The 13,987-nt window shown below is 51.4% G+C and overlaps 1 protein-coding gene across 1 annotated transcript; it reads left to right on the top strand.

The window, feature by feature from the left end:
* Positions 1–307: 307 nt before the first annotated feature.
* On the top strand, positions 308–10,414 carry LOC308123985 (serine/threonine-protein kinase DCLK2-like; the record flags this gene model as incomplete). The annotated part of the gene is made up of 15 exons (XM_080486740.1): positions 308–323; positions 599–1,083; positions 2,989–3,115; positions 4,257–4,382; positions 4,465–4,553; positions 4,666–4,741; positions 5,137–5,242; positions 5,953–6,010; positions 7,310–7,429; positions 7,705–7,851; positions 8,312–8,445; positions 9,381–9,458; positions 9,571–9,667; positions 10,128–10,208; positions 10,289–10,414. The coding sequence occupies 15 exons, from the start codon at positions 308–310 to the stop codon at positions 10,412–10,414; spliced, it is 1,866 nt and encodes a 621-aa protein (XP_080342866.1).
* Positions 10,415–13,987: the final 3,573 nt, after the last annotated feature.

The following is a 13,987-nucleotide window of genomic DNA, read 5'->3' on the forward strand; positions in this document are numbered from 1 at the left end:
CTAACCTTTAGCTACGAGCCGATACAGAGTACTGGTAAAAGTACTAACCTTTAGCTACGAGCCGATACAGAGTACTTTTACCAGTACTCACCTTTAGCTACTTGCCAAAACTGAGTACCGATACCAGTACTAACCTTTAGCTACGAGCCGATACAGAGTACCGGTAAAAGTACTGACCTTTAGCTACGAGCCGATAGCTGAAGGCGACGTTTCAGACCAATGATGTCACGTGAAACTCAACAGGTTTTAACGGGAAACTTTTACAAGTACGAGTATGCTGCAAAGTATCGGACGCAATATCGCAATAATGGTTCTCAGTATCAGTACGTCCCCAGTATCCACTGAGACGCGGTCTCACATCTCTGTATGGGTTTCTTCGAGACATGATGACTTCCAGATCCACACAGTACAACATGGAAGAAAAGTCTGTTTATTTGCGATTAACTTTTAGAAAAACCGCCAGCAGCACCGACTAGTGGAGAAACATGAAAACTACATCGTCCTCAGTGTTTCAGATGTCCTCCGTGGAAACGGACATGGTTTCACAGCGTGGAAGTTTTGTTGTGGCTAACTTCCCGATCTTCTTCCTGCCGTCCAGGTGAGTGCTACGTCTGCGCCTCCAACGAGCCTTACCGTAAGGTCGACTACACCAAGATCTCCGTTCCGAGCTGGAAGCCGGGCGCCAGCAGCGGCACCGGCGCGCTGAGCTCCGGCCGGACCTCCACGGCGTCAGCGGGGGTGTCGACGAGCGGCGGGCCCTCCTCCGCCGCCGCCGCCTCCTCCTCCTCCGCCGCCACCACTGCCGCTACTGCCGCTACTGCTACTGCTGCCGCCGCCGCCACCGCCGTCGTTTCCTCCAGCAGAGACCGGACCGAGGGCCGCGAGAGCCGCGAGAGCAAAGACTTCATCAAACCCAAGCTGGTGACGGTGATCCGCAGCGGCGTGAAGCCCCGCAAGGCGGTGAGGATCCTGCTGAACAAGAAGACCGCCCACTCCTTCGATCAAGTGCTGGCCGACATCACCGAGGCCATCAAGCTGGACTCCGGCGCCGTGAAGAGGCTCTACACGCTGGACGGGAAACAGGTGAGAGCAAACTGCAGCCACACAGAGTCGAGTCGGTAAAACGTCTGACGTCACGGCCCTTGTTCTGGTTCCTGTGTCTGGAACAGTCGTATCGCAGCGCCGAGAACCGGAACCAAACGGCAGAACACGGTGATGCTTGTAGATTTCGCTGCTTTATCGCTAGCAAAATAGTATTACTCGATACCCAATACTGGTATTGGTATTGGACCCGACACCCAATACTAGTATTGGTATCGGACCCAACATCCAATACTGGCATCAAACCCGACACTGGTATCAGTATCGGACCCAACACCTGATACTGGTATCGGACCTGACACCCAACACTGGTATCAGTATCGGACCCAACACCGATACTGGTATCGGTATCGGACCCAACACCAAATTCTGGTATCAGACCCGACACCCAATACTGGTATTGGTATAGGACCTGACACCCGATACTGGTATCGGTATAGGACCTGACAACCAATACTGGTATCGGTATAGGACCTAACAACCAATACTGGTATCGGTATAGGACCTGACACCCAATACTGGTATCGGTATAGGACCTGACACCCAATACTGGTATCGGTATAGGACCTGACACCCAATACTGGTATCGGTATAGGACCTGACACCCAATACTGGTAATGCTATCTAACTTTGGTATCGGTATCAGATGCAAATCCTGATACTGGTTATGGTATTGGACATGATACTGGTATCATGAGACCCAACACCCGATACTGGTATCGGTATCTGTGCATCTCTAGTTAAATAAATGAAAGAGTGAACAGCACACAGCGCCGGGGGGGCGGGACAAACAATTCTGGTTCTGGTGTCGTCCACAAGTCTTTGCACGCTGCATGTGACACACTGAGCGTGGTGACGGTACCGACAATAAGATGATGTCTGGACTGACCCAAGCAAGGAACTGTGATCCGTCTGGATCAACAGCGTGTGAAGGCTGAGGAGGGTCGGCCTTCACGTTGGAGCCTCGCCGCCCGGAAGCCGGCGGCTCTTTGTGCGCTAAGCCGCGGAGCCGCGAGTCAAACTGCCTCTGATCCTCCATGAAACCAATTCAGGATTTAAAGTCAACGTGCTCAGCTGGCAGGGCTATTTTTAACACACACACACACACACACACACACACACACACACACACACACACACACACACACACACACACACACACACACACACACACACACACACACACACACACACACACACACACACACACACACACACACACACACACACAGTTTGCCAGATTCACACACTCGTATAATCTCATGTTAGAGGAGGAAGATGCTCTATTTTCAAATTATAGCTCCACTTGGTAGTAAAATGTAATCTGAATAATTTGGAAAGGCCTCATGATGAAGTTGTCCACTCTTGAACCGTGTGTGTGTGTGTGTGTGTGTGTGTGTGTGTGTGTGTGTGTGTGTGTGTGTGTGTGTGTGTGTGTGTGTGTGTGTGTGTGTGTACATCCTTTGAGTTTGTCCAGCCACTTAAAGCAGGACTCTCTCGGTCTCCGTAGCAACGCTGCAGCCGTTGAATCATGTGTTTGTGTCTCTCGTTAAAAGAAGTGTGAACTCAGCAGGCAGCTGTGACAACACAGCGACAGCGGCGCCCCCTGCAGGCGCCCCCTGCAGGCGCCCCCTGCAGGCGCCCCCTGCAGGCGCAGTCTGTCCGTGATAGAACCAACAGAAAACGACCTGAACACTGCTGGTCCAGCAGGGCAGTGGAGAGCGTCTGAGCTGCTGGACCCGCTGCAGCGTTTCCAGGTTTAATCCCGACAGACTCTCCCCCCATCTGTCGCCCACCCCGCCCCTGGAACAGGAGCTCCACCCCCCCCCCCCCCACACACACACACATACACACACACACTAACACAGACGTGTTTGTTTGTTGTAGCTGACCTGCCTGCAGGATTTCTTCGGCGACGACGACGTGTTCATGGCGTGCGGTCCAGAGAAGTTCCGTTACGCTCAGGACGACTTCGTGCTCACGCACGGCAGCAAGTCAAATGCCTTCGTCAACGGTGGGCCAACCCCCCCCCCCCCCTCTCGCTCTGTCTGGTGTTTGTTTATCCGTGTATTTATTTACGAGGTTGTTATTCCTGTACGACAGTCATGAGGGTAACGATCACGGAGCAGGAGGGGAATCCAAATCTCTTCCTGATTCAAGAGCAAAACCTGTGAGGACTCATGTTCTCATTGTGGGCGGAGCCAGTCCAGCTCACACAGACACAGCAGATTATGAATGTAGCTCCTATGATCCAATATTCAAATGAGGAAAATCAAGGAGGAGCTAGAAACTTAGAATACTGAAGGTTTCTGGAGCGACCAGACCAGGAGGAGGAGGAGGACAGGAGGAGGAGGAGGAGAACAGGAGGAGGAGGAGGAGGACAGGAGGAGGAGGAGGAGAACAGGAGGAGGAGGAGGAGAACAGGAGGAGGAGAAGGAGGACAGGAGGAGGAGGAGGAGAACAGGAGGAGGAGAACAGAAGGAGGAGGAGGAGGACAGGAGGAGGAGGAGGAGAACAGGAGGAGGAGGAGGAGAACAGGAGGAGGAGAAGGAGGACAGGAGGAGGAGGAGGAGAACAGGAGGAGGAGAAGGAGGACAGGAGGAGGAGGAGGAGAACAGGAGGAGGAGGAGGAGAACAGGAGGAGGAGGAGGAGGAGGTGAACAGGAGAAGGAGGAGAAGGAGGACAGGAGGAGGAGGAGGAGAACAGGAGGAGGAGGAGGAGAACAGGAGGAGGAGGAGGAGGAGGAGGAGGAGGTGAACAGGAGAAGGAGGAGAACAGGAGGAGAACAGGAGGAGGAGGAGAACAGGAGGAGAACAGGAGGAGGAGGAGAACAGGAGGAGAACAGGAGGAGGAGGAGGAGGACAGGAGGAGGAGGAGAACAGGAGGAGAACAGGAGGAGGAGGAGGAGGACAGGAGGAGGAGGAGGAGGACAGGAGGAGGAGGAGGAGGAGGACAGGAGGAGGAGGAGGAGGAGGTGAACAGGAGGAGGAGGAGGAGGAGGACAGGAGGAGGAGGAGGAGGAGGTGAACAGGAGGAGGAGGAGGAGGACAGGAGAACCTTAAAGACTCTCAGTCATATAATACTCTAAGTTCTCGCTGCTGAACAGGACCAGGGGATAAAAGACAAACAAGAAGTCTCTCTGCTCTCTCACCAGAATGTAGAGTCAAATCGTCTCGCCCGGCTGTCCCTCAGAAAACTCCCAAGACTCCCAGCAGCTCTGCGTTGTCCTCCGCTAAAGCTCCGCCCAGAGGCCCGTCCAGGACCAAGTCACCTGGCGCAGGTGAGACGCAACAGGAAGCTATCCAGAGAAAAGACGGCAGGACGGTTCATTTCAGATAACCATCTTGTCCTCTGTTGGACAGCTAACGAGACGTCGGGATCGCAGTCGGCAGGACGGTCGTCCCGGTCGGGGGCGTCGCCCACCAGCCCCGGGTCACGCCGCAGCCTGAAGGTCAGACCGACCGCCGCTTCAGCCGTCGCTTTCCTTTTGTGCTTCGGAATAATTGGAGGGTTTCTCCCTGCGAGGCTCTTCCCCGGTCACTGGCTTCCTCTCTCCTCAGCAGATCTCTCCCCGCCGAGCTTCTTCCACCGACGTCAACGGAGAGGCGGAGCAGCCCGACGAGGACGACGCCGTGGAAGGTACCACTGTCTGAACCCCGACTCGGCAGAACTCTCTGCTTTTGATGACACTTTCCTAAAGTACTCGCAGCCTCTCGGAGACCATATCTGAAGATAGCGCCACTTTATAACTGCAGGGGGCGGGGCTTATGCATGTCTTTTTTAATTGGCTGCAGAATTAGGACACGCCCTCTAATCAGGGTGAGTCGGACGACATTTGACACGAGTTCACAGGAAGAAAATAAGGAGAGAAAATATCCCAAAAAGACATTTTTGACCATTTAAATGAACCCGTTTCTTTATTTAATGAATCAAATGACTACTAACAACCCCCCCCTCCACCCTGTGCCCCCCCTCCACCTCCACCCCTCACTCCCTCCACCCCCCACACCCCCTCCACCCCCACCCCACCACAGTGAACGGGAATCGATCAGTTTCTTCCTCCATCATCAACGAGAAGTACAAAGTGGGCAAAGTCATCGGGGACGGAAACTTTGCGGTGGTGAAGGAGTGCGTGGAGAGGTAGGGTTCATAACGACCACATGAATCAAACATGGTCCCTTCGTCCACCGGAGGAAAACAAAGCAAGACGACAGTCGTCTCAGAGCTGTCAATAAAGGTGGAACTGTTCCCTGATGCTCCCTGATTACTGCACACGTGCCCCTCCGAAGTGGTAAATAGTTCCTCTGCACTGGAGCAACAAACATGGCGGCTTCCGGAGTGGCGCGACTCCCAGCTCGTAGTTTTATAGTTGAGGTTCACCGCTAACAGCGTCTAGTTCCTCGTCTGTCCAGACGAATGTCGGGTTCTCCCGATTGTTGGTGTTTAGAGCGGATTGTTCTCCGCTGCGTGTGTTTGGTTCCATTACAAGAACAACCAACAGCGCCACCGCGTGGCCTGGCATACCAAATTACTTTGTTTTCAGTTCCTGCCGTTGCCGTGTAAACGCAAATCTTTTCAGGAATGAGGCGCTATCACATGGAAACGTTGTCATGGAAACGGAGACGAGTCCAGTACTAGAACAGGCTCAGACCCAAAGCCAACCCCCAGTCGGGCTCAGAGATTCTTAGCATACACTCAGAAGAGCTGAGCACAAAACTGCTTCAGGTCTAAAACCCCAAACACGGGAAAAACACAAGGGAAGTATTTTATTGTGTAAAATGTTTCCTGCTGCAGTTCCTGGACTAAACTCCACAACCTCCCCCTAACCTTGGGTTTTTCTGTCCGGGCAGGTCGACGGGACACGAGTTTGCCCTGAAGATAATCGACAAGGCTCGCTGCTGCGGGAAGGTAACGGCCAGTCCACCGCCTGCTGTCACCACAACACTGGTTGTCCGTCTCAGACAGGAGACGAGTCCTCTGTCTCTTCATCTTTAATGAAAACGTCTTTCACCAAGACTCCGGTTCATTAGCCGATGTGGCGCACGGGGTCCAGTCTGTAGGGATGGTCGGGGACTAGAGGGGAGCTCAGAATGTTCTCCCCTTCATTTGGGTCGGGTGGCGTCACCGGATCAAACTGCTGGGCAGAGAGGGAGTGAAGAAGAAACACGGCTCATTGATTGGTCCAGACCGAAACAGGAAGTCCCGCCCCTTTAGCCTGTGGCAACGTGGCTCGTTAGCTCGTGGCTAATGGGTAGCCACAAACCACCACAATATACAGATATCAATGACAGTCTTCCTCTCTTCTTCTTCCTCTCGACTCCACGTCTGCCGGCTAGATGTGTTTTAAAAATGTCTTCTTCTGATTCGTGGGTTTGGTTTTGCTTGTTGACTACCCAGAATGCATTGCGCTCTCGGTCATGCCCTCTCTCTCCGCACGCTGGAAAGACTGTTGGTAAACTGAGACCTAAGTTTCCAAGGCGACCAGAGATCCCTGGTTCGCTCCGGTTCAGAGTTCCTGGTCGTGTTCACGTCACCTGAACTAAACGGTCCCGACCAATCAGGGAACTTCTCTAGCTCTGGGTCCTGACCCCCGAAGACCCAGTTTCTGCTGTCGAGGCCCACAACACCACAAAGCTCCAACTTTCTGGGTGGGCCATTGTGGAGGCCATGTAGACCTCGGGCGGTGGGCCGACGTAGACCTTCGACGTAGTGTGTTGGTACAGACGTCTCAGATACAAGGTGCCTGGCAGGGAACCGGACAAAGGTCCAGGCGACCCCCATCAAGACCAGGTCTTCCTTTATCAGGAGGTACTTCTTAAACTACTAAGAAGGAATCATAATTCCCTTTGTCCGCATTGCGGGGATGCGGTGGTGCAGTCACATGACGTGCCAGGGAACTGATGAGGGTCAAGGGTCTTACACAGGAACCCCCAGTAGGATTGGAACCCGTGACCTCCCGGTTCCTCACCAACGTCTGGGCCACCACCGTCCCCGATCAATGGACGTGGCTGACATGCACCACGCTCAATCCATCCAATAGGAGCAATTTGGACTTCAGTGTCTTGCTCAAGGGCACTTCTACATCAGGGCAGGAGGAGCATCAACATCTGCCCCAAACCTGAATATTCTGATTTGATTCGACTACGAGAGTTCGGTCTCAAGTGTGTGTGTGTGTGTGTGTGTGTGTGTGTGTGTGTGTGTGTGTAGGAGCACCTGATAGAAAACGAGGTGGCCGTCCTCCGAAGGGTTCGACATCCGAGCATCATCGAGTTGGTGGAGGTGGACGAGACGCCGTCTCAGCTGTTCCTGGTCATGGAACTCGTCAAGGTGCTCCGCCCCCCGCAGATCGTCACACGTTTAATCGGAGAACCCTTTCCGAAGGAAGTTCTTTGAGTTTGGCTAACATCCGCAAAGTTGATCAGAATTCGTTTTAAACGCAAAGAAGTTCCTTCGGCCAACGAAGGAGAACGAAGGAGAACGAAGGAGAACGAAGGAGAACGAAGGAGAACGAAGGAGAACGTGTCCCCGTGTTCGGATTTGGTTTCCAGTATTTTAACTTCAGGAGGAAGGATCATCCCGTTGTTGGTTGTTCTTTCTTTCAGGGCGGCGACCTGTTTGACGCCATCACTTCCTCCACCAAGTACAGCGAGCGCGACGCCAGCGCCATGGTCTTCAACCTGGCCGGGGCCATCAAGTACCTTCACCGGATGAACATCGTACACCGAGACATCAAACCGGAAAACCTGCTGGTACGCGAGTCCGTCCGTCCCTCCGTCCATTCATCTGTCCTTCTGTCCTTCCACCTGTCTCCCTGCCCATCCGTCCCTCCGTCCGTCCCTCCGTCCATTCATCCGTCCTTCTGTCCTTCCACCTGCCCATCCATCTGTCTCCCTGCCCGTCCGTCCCTCCGTCCGTCCCTCTAGCCACCTCACCGTTGCACCCTGACAGAAGAATCCCGTGAGCCTGGTACCAAACCGGTGCTGGTGTCACTGTGAGGGTGACCCACTACCCACTACACCACCGTGTCATTTTGTAACACGACCGTGATCAGAGGCAGGTCTGACCGCTAATGCTAACAGCTTTCCCTTAGCGATGACGTGTAAAGGCTGAGGGTGTTTGCTCAGGCTCCGCCTCCTGGTTGACGGTGGAGGCGGAGCCTGCATTTACGTTCCTCAGACTCTCAGGTGACTTTTCGGTTCTGTTGCGCAGGTGTGCGAGTATCCGGACGGAACCAAGTCGCTGAAGCTGGGGGATTTTGGTTTGGCCACTGTGGTGGAAGGACCGCTCTACACCGTGTGCGGCACGCCGACGTACGTCGCCCCGGAGATTATCGCCGAGACCGGGTGAGCGCGAGTCACAGTGTCGGTGGACATGGTTACTGAAGATTACTCATAGATTAGTTACTCCCTATAAAGGTGGTGGGATTATTGACTGACTGATTATAGAAAGTAATCAACTACATGTTCACATGGCACATAGATGTTAGAGCAGGAAGATGCTCTATAATCTCATGTTAGAAGAGGAAGATGCTCTATAATCTGATGTTGGAGGAAGACGATGCTCTATAATCTGATGTTAGATGAGGAAGATGCTCTATAATCTGATATTAGATGAGGGATATGCTCTATAATCTGATGTTAGAAGAGGGAGATGCTCTATAATCTGATGTTGGAGGAAGATGATGCTCTATAATCTTATGTTGGGGGAAGACGATGCTCTATAATCTGATGTTAGAGGAGGAATATGCTCTATAATCTGATATTAGAGGAGGGATATGCTCTATAATCTGATGTTAGAAGAGGGAGATGCTCTATAATCTGATGTTGGCGGAAGATGATGCTCAATAATCTTATGTTGGGGAAGACGATGCTCTATAATCTGATGTTAGAGGAGGAATATGCTCTATAATCTGATGTTAGAAGAGGAAGATGCTCTATAATCTGGATGTTAGAGGGGAATATGCTCTATAATCTGATGTTAGAGAAGGAAGATGCTCTATAATTTGATATTAGAGGAGGGAGCTGCTCTATAATCTGATGTTGGATGAAGACAATGCTCTATAATCTGATGTTAGAGGAGGAATATGCTCTATAATCTGATGTTAGAAGAGGAAGATGCTCTATAATCTGGATGTTAGTGGGGAAGATGCTCTATAATCTGATGTTGGAGGAGGGAGATGCTCTACAATCTGGTATTCAGTATTTGAGTTTAAATGTTGTTTCCTGGTTTGGTTCCCGATAAACAACGTTCTTCCCGTGCGACGGTTGCGTTGTTGTAGCTACGGCCTGAAGGTGGACATCTGGGCGGCTGGCGTCATCGCCTACATCCTGCTGTGTGGATTTCCTCCGTTCAGAAGGTCAGCTGCCGGCTCTCCTGTTGTTTGTTTGTTTGTTTGTTTGTTTTGTTGTTCCCACGCTTGTACGTGGGCGAGACGAGCCTCCCGGTGTCGTGTCTCTAATCCCCGCCAGTGAGAACAACGTGCAGGAGGAGCTGTTCGATCAGATCCTCAGAGGAAAGCTGGAGTTTCCGTCTCCGGACTGGGACGCCATCAGCCTGCCGGCCAAGGTGACACTGCCACAAACAGGAAGCAACCTCCAAACATGGGCTTCAAAGTAAAAGCTTCGCTCAGAGTGAGAACAGATGGTTAAAACTGGTTAGCCGCGCTGAAGCTAAGAAAGGAAACTCTGTGACTAGCGGGGGATTATCTGGATTATTGCTGTTAAAAGACGACAAAATGATTTGATGGGACTTGATTATCAAATCATTAGCGTAGCCGAGCTAATGCTAACATGTAGAAATCGATTAAATGGAGTCAGCAGCTCTAGATTTAACAAACACATCAGGTTAGCGTATTTCACTCACAGTACCTAGCCTAGCGGCTAACTGAGGCGTAACTGTGCAAACCAGAAGCTAATTCTCTCCACGACAGCGACAAGAGTTCAGGAGGCCGGAGTACCGTCGGTACTCTGCTGCCAGTGACGCTCCCGTCACTAAAGTCGTGCTGAGTCACATGACCTCTCCTCAGATGCTGATCAGCCAGATGCTGCAGGTGAACGTTGACGCCCGCTTCACGGCCGAGGAGGTCCTGTCGCACCCTTGGGTGACGGTAAGCAGCCCTTCAGTGTCCTGAGGTACTCGTGACGTTGTTGTTACCGCCATACTTGTTAACGCCGCGTGTCGGTCCAGGACGAGGCGCCCGTGGACTCCAACGCCGTGAGCAGCGCCGAAGACCAGACCGGCGGAGAGACGCTGGAACCAGAGCCGGAAACCCCCGTCCTGGAGACCAAGCAAGTGCCGTCACCGCTGGTCTAGAACTGAGACGACTTTCATCCACCGAAGATCCAGTGTGGTCACTTGGAACCCGTGAAAGTTGTCTGGTCTGGTCTGGACCCCAGGAGATCTCTGCGGTCCGTCTCAGAACCCTTGTTTAGACCCCCTTTTGAGCCCACGCTCCATTTTAAATGACTTTACATTGAAAGGTTCTCACGGGTCCCGACCCTGTCCTGGACCTCGGTTTTGGATCTCTTCCTTTGGAGAAAATGAGAACAAAAGTATGTGACACTGCGTGAGAACCTCACCTGCTGAGATTAGACCCAGTTTAGATTAGTTCCCGTCACTCCGAACAAATCCAGTCCAGGAGCAGAACTAGAAGCTCAACATCATCCTCTTGCTTTGGTCTCTCTGAGAACCAGGAGTGTTGTCCATTTGAGAATCCTCTGGTCTGATGTGGAACCATTTCAGGTCAAAGATCAAGCAAGGGTTCCAACGAGGGTGAACACAATTAACCTTTGGCTAAGCCCCGCCCCCAAATGCAAACCAACCAACAGCATTCTACTACACCCTCAGCTCCGGAGAGACGCATCAGATCCAGAGACTCCGTCTTTGTTTTCTGGGTCGTTTAAGATGTAAAAATAGACTTCAGATGGAGTAGCTCTATAGAGCTACTCCACCTGAAGTAGTTCTATAGAGCTACTCCATCTGAAGTAGTTCTATAGAGCTACTCCACCTGAAGTAGTTCTATAGAGGTGCTCCATCTGAAGTAGTTCTATAGAGGTGCTCCACCTGAAGTAGTTCTATAGAGGTGCTCCATCTGCAGTAGTTCTATAGAGCTACTCCATCTGAAGTAGTTCTATAGAGCGACTCCACCTGAAGTAGTTCTATAGAGATACTTCAGATAGACTTCATGCCGCCAGCTACGACGGCTCGGCACGGTATTTAACGGGGACGGGGCTTAGACAAAAGTCAAATGTCCAAACAGGATCTTACTTCCGAGGTCGGTCCAGTTCCTTCATTGTTGTGATCCTGGTAACTCCACTTCAGCAAGAGGGAATCCGTTTCAGGTCCCTCTATTGTGGGACTCAGTACACCCATAAGCAGAACCCTTTAGCATCCCCTTCCCACGCCAACCCCTGACAAAGTGGAAGTGGGAAACCCGGAACGGGAAGTGTCGTTCTTGTGGTTGGACCTTAAGTTCCTCTAGTATTGTTTCCTCTCGTGCCATTGGACCTCGGGAGGACGACCGGAGGACGACCGGAGGACGACCAGAGGTCCGTTTGTCCTGCTGCTGAGCTCCACTGAACCCTTTTTGAACTTCGCTTTGGTGGGACTCCAACCAAGTCTCCTTTCTACTTGAAGGACCGTATGGACACTGGGACGCCATGATGGTGCTACTGGACTCGTACTGTTTCATCGCCCAGTGTCTGGTACAACCGGACGGCCATTTACAGGAAATGGTCTTTACCTCTGACATGCAATGCGTTTAAAAACCGGCTGCGTAAGACCGCCAGGCCGCCAGGCCGCCAGGCCTGGTTTAGAGTTTCGTAAACAGCCGATTCACCGTCGAACGCTCGCCCCGGTTCAGGGACGTCCCCGTCTCTGGTTCCTGTCGCTCAGCGACTAGGATGTCTTCCATTAATTCGGGGGAAACGTCCCACTTCTTCTGCCTTTGCCCTCCAGCGTTCCTTCTGCTCACCTGAAGTATGTCGTCTTCTCCGTGGAGGGATTGGGACGCCGGGCCCGGTTGTGCTGCAGATACAGAAATCCCCCGGTACCTAAAATCTTTGACCCTTTTGTTTTTGGAACCTGTTGATTTATCTTTTTTTTGACGTTTTGGCAAATGGGGCTCATTGTTGACACTGTGGCAGCGGCTCACCGCTCTGGACTTACAGCTAGGGGGCGCTCCGGTCCCGTTCTGTCTGGTGGTCCAGGATGATCCAGTCCCTCAAAACTCAAAACAGCTTACTGATGCGGGTGGCTAAGCTAACAGCTATCTGATAGTCAGTCGGCTATTAGCTTAGCCACCTTTTAAAAATAATGTGCTTCCTGGACAGAACAGCACGGGCGCTCACCCTACTCACCCTACTCACCCTACTCACCCTACTCACAGCAACAGTATTAGCACCTTAGCTGGCAGCAGCTAAAGTCCACTGCAACCAGAACTTGGATGACGGTCTTGTTGACGGTGACAGCTGCCATGGAAACGGACATCAGTGTCTTTCTCAAGATTAGGGATACACCGATACCACAATTTTGAAGTACAAGTATGAGTGATAACTTTTAGCTACTGGCCGATACCGAGTACCGATACCAGTACTAATCTTTAGCTACTTCCTGATACAGAGTACCGATACCAGTACTAACCTTCAACCACTTGCCGATACTGAGTACCAATACCACTACTAACCTTTACGTACTTGCCTTTACTGAGTACCGATACCAGTACTAACCTTTAGCTACTTGCAGATATCGAGTACCGATACCATTACTAACCTTTAGCTACTTGCCTTTACTGACTACCGTCACCAGTACTAACCTTTAGCTACTTGCCTTTGCTGAGTACCGATACCAGTACTAACCTTTAGCTACTTGCCTTTATTGAGTACCGATACCAGTACTAGCTCCTTGCCGATACTGAGAACCGATATAAGTACTAACCTTTAGCTACTTGCCTTTATTGAGTACCGATACCAGTACTAGCTTCTTGCCGATACTGAGAACCGATACAAGTACTAACCTTTAGCTACTTGCCGATACCGAGTCCTGATATGAGTACCTATTAAATGTCATTGAACCAAATTTCTACTGTGTAGGCAGACGATACATCAAGGCAATGCGTTGCTATGAACCACTTCCTCCAGCCTCACAGTCATCTTTAATTTATTTTGAAAAACAGTAACAAATTGCACGTCTGCATCATCATGTACTTCGAAGTAAAGCGAAGTAAAGTCCTCGTCTCCTCTCTCGGAAATGAAGCGGAGAAAACACGAGTCAGCAGACGAAGCTGGAGCCACATGCCAAAAGTACCGTCACGAGATCGAATACTCGTGAAACGTGACAAAACGGCTAAAGGTAAACGCGCTAATGCTAATGCTAATGCTAACAGTAGCATGGCGGGTGCTTTGACAAGCTCGTTCCACTTTGTTTCTAAATCTGATCGGTAGGCTGCATGTCTGTTGGTACAGTCGCACTTTAAGTTAACGGAAGAAGACTTTTTTATTCTTGTTCTATTTAAAAAATCTATTTTTTGTTTCAAACGTTGCGTTTGGCTCCAGTGTGTTCGAGACCTCACAGATACGTGTAAAGTACGTGTGATGAAACTGGTGATTTACACTCCTACTATGTACCGAGCGACATCGGGCCAACATTGCTGGTCCAAATGTCTCTGGTGACAAAGTTGCTGGTGACGAAGTTGCTGGTGACGAAGTTGCCGATGTTGTACGAAGTATCTCCCTCCTCCCCGTGATACTTCGTCAGACATTGCTGATGTATGACGTTGCGCAATACTCGCTGAGGTCGTACTCCGTGCAGTATCGGACTCGGTATCGGTGCATCCCTATGACTTCCTGTTTTGGGTTTCACACTTACCAGCCCCCCCCCCCCCCCCCC

The sequence above is a fragment of the Lipophrys pholis genome (genome assembly GCF_963383615.2).
Source record: "Lipophrys pholis genome assembly, chromosome: 18".
Lineage (NCBI taxonomy): Eukaryota > Metazoa > Chordata > Actinopteri > Blenniiformes > Blenniidae > Lipophrys > Lipophrys pholis.